The 20,458-nt window shown below is 35.4% G+C and overlaps 1 protein-coding gene and 1 pseudogene across 2 annotated transcripts in view; both read right to left on the reverse strand.

The window, feature by feature from the left end:
• Positions 1-579: 579 nt before the first annotated feature.
• LOC107557318 (neutral ceramidase-like) lies at positions 580-7,842 on the reverse strand (annotated as a pseudogene).
• Positions 7,843-9,761: 1,919 nt separating this feature from the next.
• Positions 9,762-20,458, reverse strand: part of LOC107557355 (phosphatidylcholine:ceramide cholinephosphotransferase 1-like) — a 42,103-nt gene continuing 31,406 nt past the window's right edge. Inside the window, exons 1-6 of one of the 2 annotated variants that reach the window (XM_016240747.1) lie at positions 19,436-19,619; positions 17,762-18,561; positions 16,373-16,490; positions 13,232-13,385; positions 11,059-11,225; positions 9,762-10,956 (exon numbers count right to left, since the gene is read on the reverse strand). In XM_016240747.1, coding sequence (XP_016096233.1) covers positions 10,783-10,956; positions 11,059-11,225; positions 13,232-13,385; positions 16,373-16,490; positions 17,762-18,375 — 1,227 coding nt within the window. In that variant the 5' untranslated portion in view covers positions 18,376-18,561; positions 19,436-19,619 and the 3' untranslated portion in view covers positions 9,762-10,782. Of the gene's footprint in view, positions 10,957-11,058; positions 11,226-13,231; positions 13,386-16,372; positions 16,491-17,761; positions 18,562-19,435; positions 19,620-20,458 lie in introns of those variants that run through there. The other variant, XM_016240746.1, reaches the window with a different exon arrangement.

A 20,458-nucleotide genomic window follows, 5' to 3' on the forward strand; every position in this document is an offset into this window, starting at 1 on the left:
CGAGGTGTGCTGTGATTGGTCAGCTATCCAGTGCGTTGTGATTGGCCGAATACCTCAAGCGTGTGACGGAAATGTTACGCCCCTTACCATACTGTGATGATGCCCTGTCAGGCCGGAGCGATGATTCAAAAACATTGAAAACCCATTATAAACTAGGCATCCGTTGCATCCAATGGGGACATAATTATGGATTATAATGACTTATACTGTCTTTTTACGCGTTGCGTTGCATCACGCCGCGTAAACATAAAACCATGTCTGCATTTGTGATCGGAGAAATGACAAACAACAAGCCCTACTCTACACTGCCCAAAAAACTTGATTTAAATATATAAAATATAAACAGGAGCTATTGCAGCAGTTTTATAGATAGTTTAATACTTCACAAAACAATTACTTCACCTTAGAAACCAGTATTGACATTTTAGTACTCTTGCTGTATGAATGTTTCACTTATGTAGACAGTGTAAAGAACAACAACATTAAGTTACAGATTGATGTTTTTAATTGAGCACTGCCTTACGAGCAGCTAATATCTGTCAGCGTTGTGTCTAGTGTTCTTTCTCAGTGATACACTGATCAATAGTAGTAAAAGCTTCTGGTGACTTTAAAAGCATCAGAAGTGCCAACGTATGGTGTGATGGTGTTGTTATCCGTGAATTGTTTGTAGTGTCCAAAGTGTTGAATCCGGTAGGTTCCTGTCTGTGCCGTGAGCGGGATGTGCCACTCCACTTTTGACTGACTCCGGCCAGCAAGTCCTTTAATCCAGTGAAACCTGAATATACATAATGAGTCCATATTATAGTATATATTTATTTTTAATTATTAATATTATCATTTAACATTTTTACACTGTTTTTCACTGTTTTTTTATGTTATCCCAGTTCGAAAACTCAGGTCTGTCTCTATGCTCACAGAATTTTGAACAGAATTTGGAAAACTAATATCAAATAAATTAACATTCAATTAAAAACGTTGATGCCCTTTTATCAGTTCCAGTTTTGCTGACATACTGTGTTTTTTACCTTTACGCATTATGTCAACATAAATGTACAGACTGTCTAATCTAGAATTCCTTTAGGGATCACACATGGATTTCAGCCCGAGGATTGAACTGCCTATATAATTAATAAGTGATTAATTCAGCGTTTGCCTTATCGGGGATAGACCTTGAAAGATACCATCAGCTTTAAGATGGCTTTATTAACTCAACCTCAAAGTAAAATTATTGAAGGATTCAAACGAATATGATAACATTTCAAAAGCATTAAAAAATGCATCTTTCTGAAGCATGTACTGTACTGTCGTTAGAAAACACATTACCTTGTTTCCCACGATGCGTCCGTGTGAATTATTTCCCATGAGTTGGTGTCGTTATGAAACCTCTCCACTGTGACAAATGTCTTATCTCTCTGATATCATAATCACCACAGATTAGTAATATCTCATGCATAAAAGAGCATGTTTAGCAAGAGATTACTGTACAGTTACTGCTACTTAAGAACTCACAATATTTCCAGAGTGTCTTGGGTTTCCAGCGACAAATGTGACAGATGCAATTTCTCCCTTTAGAATAAATGAATCACATGAAGCCTGCCAATTTATAATAGTAAGCTTTCACTAGGACAGTTTTAATGAGAAGTCACATTTTTCATATGCAAAAAAGGTCCATTGTCAACAGCGTAGAAGTTGCATTCAAATCAAGCAGCGTTATGATGGTTAGCGCATCAAATTCACATGTCCAACTTGAACAAGAGCAAAATCTTCACGCGGGGATCTTTTTCACACTCATGCGAAACTCCCAAACATGTGGATTCCTATTGAAATGATTGATTTTGTCCACAAAATTGCTCCAAGCAATAGTAAAAGTGACCGCACCTTTACTGTACTGTTTGTACATCAGAATTATTGACCTACCACTTTATAGATGGGGTTAACCTGCTGCAAAACGTCACCAAATGTGGTGTCAGCTGGAGCTACATCTGCAACTGGGTCCTGCACTTGATTAAAAAGTTTGTCTTCATCAAAGAAAGGGGGTTCAGGACCCTTAGGCAGCTCTCCAATTGTTTCCTGTGAAAAATTGATTCATTCATGAGATCAGGCAGGCCATTTCAGTTCATCAAAAAGTCACAAATGACTGTAAGGCACCAGAGCATTACGTGAGCTATAGCTCTGGCCAGGCCTCTGTAGTGCTGGATGTAAGCCGAGAGAGTGTGAGGACCATAAATAGTGGATGCGCCCTCATATCGCTGGATCTGTGAGGATAGAGGAAAAATACAGACACATATGAAGAGTTCCGATGCAAAAGCCTCTAAGTGCTATCTGAAATTTTCTTCTAAAATTAGCATTTTTGTCAGGCTCCTATGTTTAGGTTCAGTGATTTTACTTTAATGACAATATATAGGTCCTTTTCTATGCCATTAAAGTGAAATAAATGAACATAAATATAGGTCATGCTCATTTTAGATGAAAATTTCAGATGGCACTTAGAGGCTTTTGCATCTGAACTCTTCATATATATATTTTGGATCACTGACCCTGGAGCACCATGTAAATACCATGACTATATTACGGTATGTTTTTGTAAGCGTCGATGGTTCACTAAAACTGAGGCATGCAGTATATACCTGATACTCTTCGTATGTTGTGATGTAGTGGGTGTAGATGTTGCACAGACCAGCGACGACCACCTCTGCATTAGCAAAAGACTCTTTCACCTCCAACTCCTATGCAAATCATGTGAAATGACTGTTATGTCAAAATACACCACTGTCTATTCCCCCTAAACATATTGATATTTGTGTCAAAATATATGTTTATTCAACTTAAAATGGAATCCTCTAAAAACAGATCATAGCTTTAAACAAATTAATTTATTATATTTGTATTAATAGAGTTTTCACTTTTGGGTGAACTATCCCTATATGTAGACTACTGGCTTCGAATAAGAATTACATTTAGAATAATTAAATTTTTTAATGAAAACTGTTTTTGAAATATTAAAAAAAGCTGAATTTTCAGCATCATTACTCCAGTCTTCAGTGTCACATGAGCCTTCAGAATTCATTCTGATATGCTGATTTGCTAAAACATTTCTTATCAATGTTAAAAACAGTTTTTGCTGCTTAATATTTTTGCATAAACTGGGATACACTGCTAGTCAAAGGTTTGGTGTAAGAAAGATTAATAAAAAGAAATGAATACATTTATTCAGCAAGGATGCATTAAACTGATCGAAAGTGACAGTAAAGACATTTATAATATTACAAAAGATTTCTGTTTGAAATGAATACTGTTCTTTTGAACTTCCTATTCGTCAAAGAATCCTGAGAAAAAAATGTATGGCATTTTCCACAAAAATATCAAGCTGCAAAAATAACTGAGCTCCAATAATAACTGACAAAATGAAGCACCAAAATCAGAAGAATTTAAAATAATTTTCTGGCTGGCGTAATGATGATGAAAATTCAGCTTTGCATTACAGGAATAAATTAGATATTAGAAAATATTAAAATAGAAAATAGTTATTTTAAATTCTAATTACATTACACAAAATTACTGTTCTTACTGTATTTTAATCAAATAAATGCAGCCTTGGTAAGCAGAAGGGACTTCTTTCAAAGTCATTAAAAAGTCTTAATTATTCCAAACTTTTTACCAGTAGTGAATGTGCAATTCTCAGCTTTTTGACTGCCTCTCGTATCCTTCTCCTGACATGGTACTAGAACACAGAAGACAATTTGGGGTAAACAATATTGGCTGGTTACAGAGCCACAGTTTCCTATTTTAATTGGCCTTATACTAATTAACAGAACTCACGTAAATTCTCCTGGGACTGCAACTATGGCTAAAGAGCCGATAGTGATGATCTGAACGTCCACGATGGCTGGATGCCATGGGAGGGGCGAATCCATCTGCACAGAAGCGACTATCACGGTTATTATTTCAAAACAAATAAAAGAGTTATGAATACTTGCCATTACCTATCGTCATGTACTGTGTAAAAAGTGGCAATTCTGGAGCGAATTTCCCTTTTGGCACATTCTTATCTTATGCTAATAATAACAAAAGATACCATATTGTATATCAGGTTATTCCGTTTCTTTATGAGCTCTACTTGTCCTCATACCTCCCCAGTGCTGAAGAGGATTGGTTTAGGCTGATGACAAGCCGTGGTCTTGTTGGAAGGGGGTCCCAAAACTGCATCTCTAATTTCATCCCAGAAAGGATCTCCATCAGTATCCCCTGGTCACAAGAAAAAGCATAACCATAATTATCTACCTGTCAAATTATGTAACCATAAGAATTGGCAAAGTCAATTTTAACGTTTTTGAAAAGGTCAACATATATAATATATAATATAGATATTTAGAAAAATGATATTCAAATATAACAAAAAAGATATACTACATATTTTTTTTGGACAGTGGAATTTGGATTGGAATGACAGAAAAGATACATTTACTGGATTGCAAATTCAACAATCCCGCCCAAGAAGATTTGAATTAGTGTGACACATTTAGAAAACGAAGTAAATTACAGTAAATCTAAATGGCGCACAACACTGTTGATAAGTAACTCACTCCACCAATGGGACAGGAGCTGTTAAGGTAGTCATACTTCTTGCCGGTGTTCACACAGACAGGGCCGCGAATGTTGAGAGATGAATCTCCAAGATTACTGGAGGAAAAGCCGGCTACAAAAGGGCCCTGGAGGTAAACAGACCGTGATGCATAACTGCTGAGCTTTTCATACTGTAGTCCCCGAGTCAAAAAGCCTATTAAAAATAACTGCCGACATAAGCAACATAAATTGTATCTTCTGTTTAATTTATAGGGCAAAGAGATCTGGCATAATAACAACATTAATTATCCATCTTCAATAAACTTCCTCCGTGTTTAGAGCATTCTCAGGAGAACTATTGACTATATTGAATGGCAAAATGTCCTTGTGAACTCTTCAAGTAGATTACAACTAATAAAGACAATTAATTAACCTTGATGATGGGGCTCAGGGGGAAAAGGCTCTAATTAAAAGGTTGACCTTTTGTTTTTCTCTTGCTCGAAGGCAAAGGAGGCGTAGCCGAGGTTGTCCGAGCTTACCATGCGATTGGTGTCATTCATACTGACGGGATGTACAGCAAACCAGCTGAGGGCAGATACATAGCCAATAAATCCCTAAGATATTATTATGTTTGCACTGAAACTTATAATTATTTGAAGTAAAAGGTGTTTTTTATACCTGAGCAAGCCCATACCATCCCCGTCCAGGTCTGTGAATTTCATGATGACAATCTGCTTGTCTGTATTGAATTCATATCTGGGTTGGAAACAGAGTCAGAAATTAACCTGTAGTAACTCACAGCTGTTACATGAGTGTTGTTTAATGTGTAACTAATATTAAGTGTTTTTAACACAAACATATCAATTAAACCATTAGGAGAGACTGTGGCTAGCTGTCATCACATTTTACTGTAACACAATTATGAGATGTAAAACACTTAATAAAACCGCTAAATTTAAATGTTACACTCTAAAAAATGCTGGGTTGTTTCAACCCAACTTTGGGTCAAATATGGACTAACCCAACTGTTGGGTTAAATTTTTAACCCAAAAGTTGGGTTACTCCAAATTTGACCCAAAGTTGGGTTGAAATAACCCAGCATTTTTTAGAGTGTACATACAACAATATGAAAGCATAGTTTGGGTAAAAAAAAAAAAAAAGTGACAACTTGCCCCAACCTGGGGCAACTTCCAACTTTTAGATTTATACTTACAATTTAAACGAGCATTTGTGTAATTTGATTTCTGACTGTAAATCTTATTGTAGTCACTGAAATAAAGACTGTTGTGTGGCAACTATCTTTTGTATTAATTGGAATCATAATTAATCATAATTATAATGGAAGTCAGTAGGACCCGAAACAGTTTGAATGTTACAGACATTCTTCCAAAATATACTTTTGTGTTCCACAGAAGAAAGAAACATGAGGGTGAGTAAATGATGACAGCATTTTAATTTCTGCGCAAACTATCCCTTTAATAATTAAAGCTGATTTCTGCCACTGGTGGGATTTGAGTTCCTTTACAATACAGCTAGATCAATATTAGCAAACAAACAAACCTGTTTCTCTCCTCCTCAGGGTTGTTCATGCATGAATGTATCAACTAGTTGCCCTTTATTTATGAAAATGCGTCCAGGTCTCAAATTCCTGTGAGCTATATCAATGCTCTGATACACAGAGTAGAAAACATTATCAATGACATGCTGAAGGCATTTACACGAACTAATCCAAAGGGTACACATTTATATGTTAACATATCAGAAATGCATTTTAAATGAGAGCAGGCCAGTAAAGCATACCTTGACTATTCCACTGACGATGGCTTGTATCGACGGTTTAATGTAGCCTTTACTGGTGATCATAAAGAGGGTGTACTGGAAATAGCCGCCCACGCCTGAATGTGTGTGTGGGCCACTCGGGACCACATTGTCCCGTCTGTACAGGTCTCCATATATCGCCTTTAGCACTTGCAGAACATAAAATGGTTTGGGACAATGACGTTTAAATACACCCTCATAATGCAATTCTAATGAGATTTGGGCAATATTGCAATTAAACTTTACCTCATGCAAACCCAATACGATCAAATTGATGCGATTAAGCTCCTAATCATAACAATTGCAATAAAATTGCAATAAACGGGCATGTGAGCATCCTTCTGTAGTTAAGTCTGTACTCTGATTATTGGAAATAAACACATTATTGGTCTATATGCAAATATAGTCACTAACAAGTAAAGAGATGCCAGAAATAGGAGAAAATCTCAGTCAGATTTTTAGATATGCAAAATCCTTGTATCAATTTTAGTTTCTACATTAAAAAAAAAATTCTACAGTTCAGTACAAAAATTTTGATTGAATCATTCCAAAAAATGTCAAGTGGTGTAACAATAATATAAAATAATAATAACAATAAAAAGTTATATTTTTAAAAGCTTTTTTATACAGCCATACCATGACCACCTCCGACAGCTTCAGCCAATCAAAACGCTGGATTTGAAAGGTGCCAACTTGCAAATCCCTCCTTCTCAGGAAGGATTAAAAGTTTCTCTCAGAGAAAAAGAAAGAGTCATCTCTCTTTCTATGTTGCTAAGCTGCTACGCTAAAGTATTCCAAGGAGAATCAAAGATGTTCTGAAAGAAGCACATTTGGGGAGTTTGGAAACTGCATCAGCAACAATGACCACAAGCTTAGTGCCCCCCATCTTCTGCCACAACTTCAGAACCTTCTCTTCAGTGATCCTCTCTTTGTGTTCCAGACTGCCAGGATTTTCTCTACCAACGTCAGAATCGTCTTGTCAGTGATCCTCTCTCTGCGTGTTCCAGTTTGCCTGGATCTTCAGCACAGACTTCAGAACACTCACCTTCAAGGCTCCTCTGTTTGTGTGTTTCCAGACCAAAGACCTTCTCAGTGCTCAGGAGTTCATCGTTCACCAGTGCTTCGTGTTCTAGACTGTGAAACGGGTTCAACTCCTTTCTTCCCACTGCAACGTGACTCAGATCAACAAGTGGAAGACATCACCGCTCAGACATGACCAGGTAGAATGTAAATATCACTCTTTCCAAACCTCTTCCTAAGAGACCGTTGGAATTAGTGTGTATTGTCAGTATATGATTATCTATTGCATTAGATTTTATATAGCTGATGTTAATTAATAACAAATAAGCTCTTGATTTGTTGAATCGAGAATAAGGTTTACCTAATTACTTCCATAGTAACATCCAACTCAGTCACTTGCATCTATCAATCTTTTGCTCTTTATCCATTCATTATACCCATTTAGTAGTTGTTAGTTACTCTTGTCTATCCTTTTGTTAATAAAACTCATTTTATTATAATTGTGCCTTCCTTGTGTTGACAATACAGTAAGAGGCTCTACAAGTTATCAATATCTCACAAATCCTTCAGATTGGTCAGACTACAACTTCCTCTAATTTATGTAATTCTTATCTATTCAACAATCTTCCATGATTGTTCTTTACTGTCAAGGTGAAATTCCTTGGCTGGTGCCCCATAAAATAATGTGACCAAAACGAAACATTTATATTCATATTTAAGCCCAAAGCCTTAGCTTACACTTGTGGCACTACTTAGATCTAAAATCTCTACATTTCATGGTGCCATGTGAGGCTATCTTACATTGAAATCATTACAGTATAAATAAAACAATTGATATACAGTATTTGTTTACCAAACTATTTAAATGAGCCTTTAAATGAACTTTTCTTTAAAGGGGTCACATGATGCGATTTACATTTTTCCTTTCTCTTTAGAGTGTTACAAGCTCTTGGTGCATAAAGAAGATCTGTAAAGTTTCAAAGACTGTGTGTAAAGTCTCAAACCCAAAGAGATATTCTTTCTAAAAGTTAAGGGTTAACCACGCCTACCTAAAACGGCTCGTTCTAACACGCCCCCACATGTCTACGTCACGATGTGGGAAGATTTGCATAACACCGCCCAAATGTTCACGCAAAGAAAGAAGGCGTAACTTTTATTCTCGCTGTAGTATTGTTGCTGCCATCGCCATTTCGTTGTGAAAGCGAAACTACTTTGTTTGGCCTTCCAAAAGATGACACAACTAGAAATCAGTGGTTAAGTTGTATTTACAACACTGTTCCAGAGCGCATTTAATTTACAGTGCATTTAACGGAAGACTGAACTTACAATGCCGGCTGTTCTGACTCACAGACTGCAAGTACGTTTTTTATATTTAAAGAATTTGCCACTGACGATTCAAACGCGAGTTTTGAGCAGTGTAGAGTAGCAGAGTTTGTCATTTCTCAGATCACAAATGCAGACATGGTTTTATGTTTATGCGGCGCGATGCAACGCGTAAAAAGACAGTATAAGTCATTATAATCTGTAATTATGTCCCCACTGGATGCAACAAATGCCTCGTTTATAATGGGTTTTAATGTTTTTGTCTCGTCGCTCCGGCCGGGACACGGCATCACAGTATGATAAGGGGCATAACATTTCCGTCACACGCTTGAGGTATTCGGCCAATCACTACGCACTGGATAGCTGGCCAATCAGAGCACATTTTTGTAAAAATCGACGCGTTTCAGAAAGGCGGGGCATAGAGGAGAAACAATAATGTACAGTATGTGGAAAATAATGTGTTTTTTTAACCTTAAACCGCATAAACACATTTCATTACACCAAATACACAAAATAATGTTCTTTTTAGCAACATCATATGACCCCTTTAAGATCATGACAAATATTAATAATTTAGACTGTTTATACTGTAACTTAAAAATAAATCAAATAATCAACGGCGAACAGCACATTATAGTGCCATCCCAAAGAGGCACAAAATCACTTTCACAGACTTTTACATTAACTGTTCCCTCCTGGTGGAATGACCTGCCCAACTCAATCTAAGCAGTCCTTATCCAACTTCAAGAAACGACTAAAACATATCTCTTCCATCTACAATTGACCCTCTAACTCTAGCACTCTCTATTCTATTTCTATTCTTACTACTAACACTAGCATTCTCTATTCTATCTTCTTGTTTTCTTTTTATTATAAAAAATACCTTGTACATGAACTGCATTAGGCTAACCGAGACTTGTCACAGAACTTTTGTTGGTTTTGATTGCTTCTATTGCCCTCATTTGTAAGTGGCTTTGGATAAAAGCGTCTGCTAAATGACTAAATGTAAATATAATCAAGCAAAGCTGTTTTGTGCTAATATTTTGTCATTTATTTGTTTGTCAATGGATGAACACCTCCTACAATTAAATCACAATATAGCAGCTTGTTGCATTGGATGGTCAATGGGACAGATCATTTGTTCTGGCTCGTGGAAAGGATGGATCGGTTCACATCGTCTTGTCAGTCAAACCCAGAACATTCAGTCAGAGCCATAAAGCACCAGCTGTTCGACAGACAAACAACGTGCCAAAAAAATGATTCCAGCGACAAATACTAAATATAACACAACAAAAACAGAAATAAATACATTCCGAAAACAACATCAGAGAAATGGTTATGGACAAAGGAATTAGCATTACTGACACTGTCGTGAAAATACACTTTCAGAACAAACAGTACAGTTGTTACATTCGAGCAACGAGGTGAGCTCTGTTTCAAGCATATGTGCTACATGAATTCGCAAAGGGTAGTTACAGCACGACTACCCCAAATATGAAGTCCAAAACACTGAAATTCTCTTCGAATGAACATAAATACATTACTACAGTTGACCGCCAGAACACTGTTCACTCTGAACTATTAAGGCACTGAGGAGCATTAGATTATCCAAACGATAAACATCTTCTGTAGCTCTCAACGTAAGTAAGTTCAAAAAAATTAAAATTATATTCATATTAACCGTCTCTGACAGGACGCATTATTTAGCAGATGACTAGAAAAAATTGTCATGTTATTCTGGAAAATAAATAACTTTTAGTTTGCTGGCTCGTTTTTTTGTGAATTTTGTTGGTGCAATGCAAGATGATGCCACAGGCCAACACAAGCCCAATAACACAACTAGAGAGAAGAAAATCACTGACAATGGTTCCTCCTACAGCCATATTGTTCTCAGCCCCATATGTGCTAAGTTTTACATCCAAAACCAATCCTGTGAGGTCACAGAGGAATGAGATGCTTTGGATGACTGGTTTTGTTAGTTAAAGGGATCAGGTTAGTTCTGGCACTTTGGGCACATGTTTTGGAGACCAACATCCAAATGGAGCATTTGCACGTTAGTCAATCCGAGTCTATCCGTGTGTACTTCACATGGCCCCAATGCAGCGATTGCCACGAGAAGGGCTTCTGGTAGCTGCAGGGGACGACGGCGGGAACATTGTTTTCCAGGTACCGGAAAAATCGGTACCACCATACATGGGTGACAAAGTTGGTCTGGGATGTCTCTTTGAGCACCTAGAAAAGATGCAGATGAAGAAGGTTAAAATAAAACAAGTTGACGCAGAGCTCTGAATGGAAATTGTGGCATGTGTGCTGTGCCAAAACAAACAGACGTACTTGTTGGTTGGCCATTGTGTGATACCACCAGAAGAGACGTGTGGTGATGAAGTAGGCCACGACGACATCAATCGTGTAGTGGTCATGAGCAAGAAGGATGCAAAACAATCCTATTGCAGACAGAGCCCAACAGCCCCAGTGGTACCACCAGAACCGTCTAGGCGAATCTGTGAGGAACAAGGAAATCAGGACTCTTATAATGTAGAACATAAGATTATAGACTATTTGCTTCAAGGCTAATGCAAGAAAAAAACTGCAGTTTGAGTCTACCAAATAGAAAACTAATGAAATAATGCAAAAATCTACTGACAGCAAGCAAAACTTGCATAAAGTCGACTCAAAATGTATTTTGAGGACCAATACGTTTTTTTTGCATTGAGCATTTCAGCACATTTCTGCCCAAACTGTCAATGCTGTTATGTCTTAAAAGAGTGAACAACTATACGTGTAGATACAGAAGAGAAATGTAAGTGATAAAGCATACAATTATTAGGTTACACTTTAAGGTGTCCTTGTTACAGTGTAATTATACATTTATGTACTGAGTAATATTAACTAACTACATGTACTTACTATATGGTTAGGGTTTGGCTTAGGGTTACTTGCATGTAATTATGCATAACTAATTGTTATTATAATAGTAAGTACATGTTACATGTGTAACAAGGACACCTTAAAATAAAGTGTTACCGATTATTATTTTTTAGCACAGGAACTAAACTTGTGCCTAACTTTTAGAACTTTCAAAAATAAGATTTTACATTTAAAATAGAGATATACATGAGATATACATAAAAAAAAGATACACCATTTGGTTTGGGTCCATTTTGACCCAGGTATCAACTGAGGCTTTCTGTGTCTCAAAAATACCTATTAATATAATACTTAATAAACTATATTTAACCTCTTTTCCATATCTCACATACTTTTCGGACTGAATATTGTTAATAAAGTAGTTATTAAAGGCCCTAGTGAACCACTGATAAAGTGAAACTTCATGCAAGTATAATGCATCTATTTTGTCTGCAAACATTCTAGAGTAATATTTATAGAGTTTTGTTAGAAGGAAAATGTAGGTTTCATAAATGTAGACTATTTTGAATTCATATTTTTGACTATCATGATATAAACACTATATAAGTTAAAATAAATTTAAATCCATCGATTGTAATGGATTCTCAATTTAAATTCTCAAATCATATGTTCTTATAAATTTCAAAAGACATATTCTAATAAAAATTTCCTGAGTATTAAAATAATAATCTTGCATCAGAGTGTGTTTCCTGTAGTTCATGTAAAATGTATACAGATACACCATTTGGTTTGGGTCCATTTTGACCCAGGTATCAACTGAGGCTTTCTGTGTCTCAAAAATACCTATTAATATAATACTTAATAAAATATATTTAACCTCTTTTCCACATCTCACATACTTTTCGGACTGAATATTGTTAATAAAGTAGTTATTAAAGGCCCTAGTGAACCACTGATAAAGTGAAACTTCATGCAAGTATAATGCATCTATTTTGTCTGCAAACATTCTAGAGTAATATTTATAGAGTTTTGTTAGAAGGAAAATGTAGGTTTCATAAATGTAGACTATTTTGAATTCATATTTTTGACTATCATGATATAAACACTATATAAGTTAAAATAAATTTAAATCCATCGATTGTAATGGATTCTCAATTTAAATTCTCAAATCATATGTTCTTATAAATTTCAAAAGACATATTCTAATAAAAATTTCCTGAGTATTAAAATAATAATCTTGCATCAGAGTGTGTTTCCTGTAGTTCATGTAAAATGTATACATTTCAATTAGTCTGAAATAAAAAGGGTGCAAATGTAGTAATAACATGGTAATAAAACAGTAACAATAATATATATATATTTGCATAATCACTCATTTATTTGAAAATATTGATCATATAAAATATAGTTTTGGTTGATAAATATTGCATTACTACTTTAAGCTTATGTTCCATCTGATCCAAACAGAGCCAGGAATTGAAAACTCATAATCATCTAAGGCAATACAATTCCTACACTTTTAAACGCATCATAATATCCAAATACTTTTTGGTACAGCTGTATAATCAAAACTTGTGTTTCAACTGTCCACTAGAGGATGGTGTCGTTTCAAATCTCTCCTCACAGCAGAGTTACTCACACTCCTTCATGAAGAGACAAGTGAGGGTTAGCATGACTGTGTGGCCGCTGTACAAGTAGTCTCCACACATGTTATGAGAGCCTGTGATGGTCAGACCTCCTCCTGCGATCATTTTCATCACCCGCCGCATCTGAGATTCCCAGTCACCATACAGCTGCCAGAAACAACAAACAAGCATTAGCATCATGACATTCTCCCATAATTCCTTAAACCAATTTCCATACACTGCTTGTCCTATTTTGTTTTTACAAACTCAGCATGTGTTCATGTCGAGAGCTTAAATGAACAAATAACCCCTTTGAGACTTGACATAAAAGCAAACACCGGCTCCTAATAAACAAAGTTCTTGGTGTTTTTGTCTGGCTTTCAGCAACTGCATACAACAGGAAAACAGGTTCTAACAAGAGTCAAAGAGTTGCTTGATAATACGTGTTTCCTGCAGGTCCCGTGGTGTGGATTTCCTGCCTTTAACGCTGCGTGTTCATCAGCCACAACGAGTCACACCAGTGGACTGTCAGCATGGCAACACTAGAGGACTTACACTCTAAAAAAAATCCTTTCATTTCACAATAATATTGCAAATTTTTCCGGTACATGCAGACTCCCACTGATAGGGAAAATAGTTCCCTATTCATTTCTATGAAGAAAATAGCAAATTTCCATAGATTTCACTATTTGCCATTTTCTGACACTTACTTACATTGTTTTCTTATTTAACCCTTATTTGACCCTTATATTAACCCTTATATTAATTAAATATTTGATTTAATTTTGATCTATTTTTTTTTACATTTGTTTTCCACAAAAATGTGAATTTATATTTTAAATATTTATTTATTTGTGTGTGTGTGTGTGCGCGCGCATTTTCCAGTAGGGGTTTGATTCACATGCACAAACTGATAAAAATGTATGCTGTCAACACAGTGTACATTTCATGTAAAAAGCATAAATCTAAAACTTAAAACCTAATAGGGTCAGTCTTAATACATGAAATTTGCAGATCAAATTGACTCGCTAACATCACAATCATAAAATGAATTTTCGTATCAACTTTCCAGGCATATTCACGACCCTAAAAATATTATTTTAATAATATTTTATTCATATTAAAGCAAAGAGAACAAAGCATCATTAAAATAATTGTCTCATTACTTACAGTAATGAGAATAACATTGCCTTGGATGACGGTAATGATCATTTAAGTAAAAATAGTGCTTAATTGACATTAAAATATTATTTAAATAACGTTCTATTCATATAAAAGTAATATGAACAAAATACCTTTTAAATATTGCATTACAGTAACCAAAATATTATTTTCTTTCATTGCGGTAATGATCATTTAAGTGAAAATAGTGCTTAATTGACATTAAAATATTATTTTAATAACGTTTTATTCATATAAAAGTAATATGAACAAAATACCTTTTAAATATTGCATTACAGTAACAAAAATAATATTTTCTTTCATTGCAGTAATGATCATTTAAGTGAAAATTGTGCTTAATTGACATTAAAATATTATTTTAATAACGTTTTATTCATATAAAAGTAATATGAACAAAATACCTTTTAAATATTGCATTACAGTAACAAAAATAATATTTTCTTTCATTGCGGTAATGATCATTTAAGTGAAAATTGTGCTTAATTGTCATGAAAGTATTACTTAAACAATATTTTACTCATAAGAAAATATCCTTTTAATTCTTTGCATTACATGAGAATAATATTTTGTTGGATTAATGATCATTTTAGTGAAATTGTGCTTAAATGTCATAAAAATATAGTTTAAAGCTGCAGTCCGTAAGTTTTGCCTCTTTGTCGCCATCTCTGTTTGAAAACCTGCAATTGCAGTTGTGTGCGGAATTATCTTCCTTGCGTGGGTTGTGCGGCGGCACGGCTCCAGCGCGGATGAATCTAATGTTCTGAAGAGTACGTGTGGCAGTCAGTCACCGGTGTGGATATTTACTGTACTTCACAGATTCTAGCATACTTCTTGGAATATGACCCAAATAAGAATTTTCACCGTATATTGCGATCTGTAATCAGAAGCACATTTATAACTGGAAAATAATTTAATTTCATTCACATGTGTTTCATAAACACATAATCCTTTCTGGATTACAATCCGCCATCAGAATGATACATTTAATTATTCTGGCTGCTGTGAGAAAAGGCTATAAACGATCCGCCACCTGCAGGATCCTCACATGCTATAGCCTAGTAGCCGGGACAACTTCTTTCGGTTTACAGCAATGACGCAGCAGCACGCTCGAATTTCCCGCGAAAACCTACCCATACCACTCAAATTAGAAAACATTATTATAAGATAACTGTTGTGAATCGGGCTAAAGTAAGGCGATAGTTTTGAACACTGGCTGGTTATGTACTTGCTCAAATATTGATTGTGGATCATTTTTAACCAAAAAAATGTACGGACTGCAGCTTTAAGTAATATATAAAAATAAATCACAATCTGCTTACTCCTTACTGAGTGTTAAGTTTAGGACTGGACCTCCATGCTTAAGCTTTTTCTAAAAACCTATATTTCTATTTGAATCCCATAAAAGTAATGTGAAAACAAATTAAGTACAAAAACGACCTGTCAACTTCTTTCTGACACTATCCCGATTCTCAATATAAGTGGTTTGCCAGAACATATGGACAGGGAAAACAGTTGAAAATAGCACACTTCCCATTTTCCATGAACGGCTTCTCGGTGCAACGTGAAATATGTCCCTTTGTGACCTCTGCTCTGAGGACATTTATAGAACAGTCACGAATACTTTACATCAACTGTTCAAAACATAGATGGTCACCTAACCTATCCTGTGAGACAGAATAAACCGGAATAAAGGTTCTGGGATGAAAATTGAATTCATAGAAAATATGCAATACATCATCCATAAAGTCTGTATGATACTTTTTCATTATTTTTTAAGATTTAAAGAGAGTCACTATCCTCTTCCATTCCATTCCATTGTATCTAGAATATTTTGGGTGAACTATTCCTTTAACTGGCCAACCAGCCTGCCTGCTTAACAATGTTATTTGTGCTGATTATAAGGTTTAACAGCGTTAAAAAGTAAACAAGTAATATGAGAATGGGAAAGGAGAGTGAGATTATGTTGTATTTACCTTAGGAGAGCATTTGAAGTGCATGCCAGGCACTGGAAGAGTAGTAATGTACATGGTGATGCACCTGTAGAGGTAGAGCGTCCCGACTATGAAGAAGAAGCGTCGGCCAACAATTGATCTGTGGAAGGCAGATGTGGTGGTTTAATATTTTAACCACAGTACTACTAGGGTGCGTCTCACATGTCCAAGCAAGTCACATTTTGTCACAAGATATAAGACTTGGTCTATTCATTAAGGTTTTGAATTGTGAAAGTACGGTCACGACAATCAAGCACATTTTCCTCTTGAATGCTCATTACCATAATGTGACATCCAGACATTTTACATGATGATTCCCAATGATGATTAAATAAAGAAATACAGCAATTCTTGTTTTGTTTTTTTCAATCATTACAGTAAAGAGAATATGTTTTTGCATTATGGTAATGACAATATGAAGGACAATTATGCTCAAGTGTCATTTAAATAATATTGTATTCGTATTACAGCTATGAGAACAAAATACCATTCAAATAATTTTTACTGCATTACAGTAATGAGAATCAGTGTCCCGTATTATGGTAATGATTAAAATTGTGCTTAATAGACAAAAATATTATTTAAATATTGTTTATTAATATAAAATTAATTAAATATAATTTAAAATATAATTCATATTTTTTGCATTGCAGTAACAAAGATATTGTTTATTTCATTGCATTGTAATGATTAAGTGAAATGTGTACTTAATTATGAAAATATTATTTAAACTAGTTAATTCAGAAAACAATAATCAAAATATTTATTTATTTTAATTAGTAATGAGAATAATATTTTCTTGGATTAATAATAATTTTATTGAAAACTGTGCTTAATTGTCACAAAAATTATATTATTTAAATAATATGTAATTCATAAAACAGTTAGCATATGAAAATATAACTTTTTGCATTACATTAATGATATTTTTGTGAAAATTGTGCTTGTTACAAAAATATTTTAAATCAGACAAAACTATAATTTACATGTTTTGTATTACTGTAATTGTCTTATTGTCTCATTACTAAAATGCAAAAAAAGAAATTATAGAAATTATATTTTTCTTCTGATTACTGTTGAATTTCATGAATAATATATTATTTAAATAAACAATTAAGCACAACTTATTACTGTAATGCAATAAAATATTCTCATTACTTTATTGTTAATTTAAGCTAAAATGCTTAATTGTCATGACAATTATGTCAAAGTATAAAAATTCTCCTCATTAAGCTAAATAGATATTATTTATTTCTTTTGAATTTGGGGTAAAATATGCCTGGGACATTACAGGTTATGTAATGAGAACCACCTACAAACAGCATTCATGAATGATTCACATACACAGTGTGTGCTACTTCGAAAACTCACTTGTGTTTTAAGAGACTCAACTGTATAATCCACAAGACCATCAGAATCATTCCGTTGATCTCGCATATAGTGAAAGCCCACTCCACTCGGTCAAAAAAGTCAAAGAACTTGTCAGGGAGCGGTGGAGATGCCTCCTTAGGAGGCACACGTTCATGGACCACAGAAATAATGACGGTGGTCAAGACGAAGCAGCATAAGGCATAGACAAGAGCCACGGCCGTCTTTCCCCATTCAGGAGGAAACCGCGGAGAAGCTGGCTCTGGTATGGGAATCTGCACCAGTTCCTTGTGGAAGCCATTCACCACGCCATTCCGGTGAGCCTTTCCGGCACTCCCAGCATTCCCGTTATGATTCAACACCATGTGCCCGTCGGCCTGTCCATTCTTGTGGACGTCGATATGATGCTCGATCTTAAGAGTCTCAATCTTTTCCAGGAGCAGATGACCACTGTCTGATGTGACTCTGGAGAGGGGTGACCTCTTGAAGTCATCCGTCGTAAGATTTAACAAAGCCGGTCCGTCGTAGTTTCGTAATGGTTCTGAGAATTCCTGCAGGCCCTGATCGGTCAGCCAGAGCGAGACCTCCTCCTCTGACCACGACGCTGCTTTATTCATATCAGCCCTTGAGCTTGTAGAAACGTAACGGAGAATCTGACATAGGCACACACTGCTATGAAACACAAAGTCTTTCTCTGACCATGCTCATGACATGTGACGGCCTCTGGCGAGAAACGCCTCACAATTTCCAGATGTTCAATCCAAATATGACACACATCTACAGCCTCTTCATAGATGTCTGTCCTGTAACAGAAAAGACAAAAGCACATTTATTTCCAATGCACTTTACATTCAGCTTGCACAGACACACAAAGCATGTTTGCAAATAATAAAATATTTTAGCCTATGTTTTTGCCCCACATTTTTTAATAAGCTTCAACATACGTGACATTACATTTGACATTTACATAAATTTTTTACACCAGTGTTATTTTGTGTCATATATTACGTCATTAACCGAATTTTACCGTACATTTTTGCCATCAATTTGACAGTCACCACTGACAAGCTACTACTAAATATATTGTAGAAACTGAATTTTCTGTAAAGCTGCTTTGCAACGATTTGTATCGTGAAAAGCGCTATACAAATAAACTTGAATTGAATGTAGTATTGTTGAGATACTACTATAGCGATACTATAGATAGGCCTACTATTTTAATATACATTCCGCTTTAATGTTTTGCTTAAATGTAATTTTAAGTTGTTGCAATTTTGTTGTTTCTGTCATTTCTATTAGTTTTTGTTCTTCTTAAATATTTATATCGTTTTTATTAATTACAGTCTTAGTTTTAGCTATGTTAGTTCACAAAGTTAAACTAAATGAAAATGAGAAATGTTGCCTTGTTAACTGAAATAAAGTTAATAAAATAAAATAACAGTAAAATCATTCAAATTATGAAATAACACAAATGGAAATTTATATTAGCTTCTCAAGGATTTAAGAATAGGCTAATCCTTTAGACCTTTAAATGTCTTTAAGATGAAAAATGCTTTTTTATATGTACACAGTAGCAAATGCATGAAACAACTCAAGATTCACAGTTAAAGGAGTGCAACAACGTGCAGAAAACTGTGAGACAGAAAAGAGTTAAAAAGCATGTGTAACCGTACTCACGAGTTTCACTTTCCTCCAGAGTTCAGCATAATTTACATTCACAGTAAAAACTCCTTAAAAACAAACTTTTCCAAACTACACAACATCGGAGTCATACAGTCAACACAGCAAACGTGAACTGCTAGAACCGCCTGCTATATTTAATCTTTGTGTGTTTGCAGAAAGAAGCACATTTAGTTCTCCGAACGGCTGCGAGCTGGAGCAGAAACGCACTGATCAGGACCACATGCATCGTCTGACTGTCAGAATTCCAGGAGCTCTCCAGTTTTTCCATGGGTGTGGCAGGGCTGTTTACATTACAGCAGTAGGGGGAAGGGAACTATCTATCACAGACAACATCTGGCTTGCATTAGTGAGGATGTCTGCCATGAGCTCATTTGTTTCCACTACATGAAGATCGTTTTGAGCCTGTGAAAAACTTTACCAAAAGTCTATCTAGTGCTTGCCCAAGCAAAACTCTAGGGCGTGTTGCTACACGGTTGCTAGTGTGCAGGGGTGCAACTGCACATTTGCTGAGGGGTATGCAAGATCAGTGTCGGCGCCCCCCTGAATTCTAGTAGCCACTAACATTTAACTAAAGCAGAAAACGTTCTGCAAGTCAATGACCAAAAGCCCATTACTAGCTTGTGCATGGAAAGATAAAAAACTTATCAGGAGTGAAAAAAGTGACAAAGGTTTGAACCCCCTTCCCCCTTTTTAATACCATAAGGAAAAACGTGAAAAGTAAAAACAAGAAAAAAGAGGGGATGTTATGTCTCATAACATCCCCTTTAACTCCTGATGGCAGACCCTAGACAGTAGAACACATTTTTTTATTTTCAAACACATGTAATATTGCTCACTTTTTAGTTAGGTAATTTTAAATATAAATAAATAAATATATATGTATGCATGGCAAGATCAGTGTCGCCATCGCTGCAGGGCCCCCTCAAGCGTGGGGCACCAGTTGCACCCCCCTAAGGTTGGCCCTGTATTTATTTATTTATATATATATATATATATATATATATACACACACCCACA

Source organism: Sinocyclocheilus grahami, unplaced genomic scaffold (assembly GCF_001515645.1).
Source record: "Sinocyclocheilus grahami isolate Dianchi unplaced genomic scaffold, SAMN03320097.WGS_v1.1 scaffold599.1, whole genome shotgun sequence".
NCBI classification, from domain to species: Eukaryota; Metazoa; Chordata; class Actinopteri; order Cypriniformes; family Cyprinidae; genus Sinocyclocheilus; species Sinocyclocheilus grahami.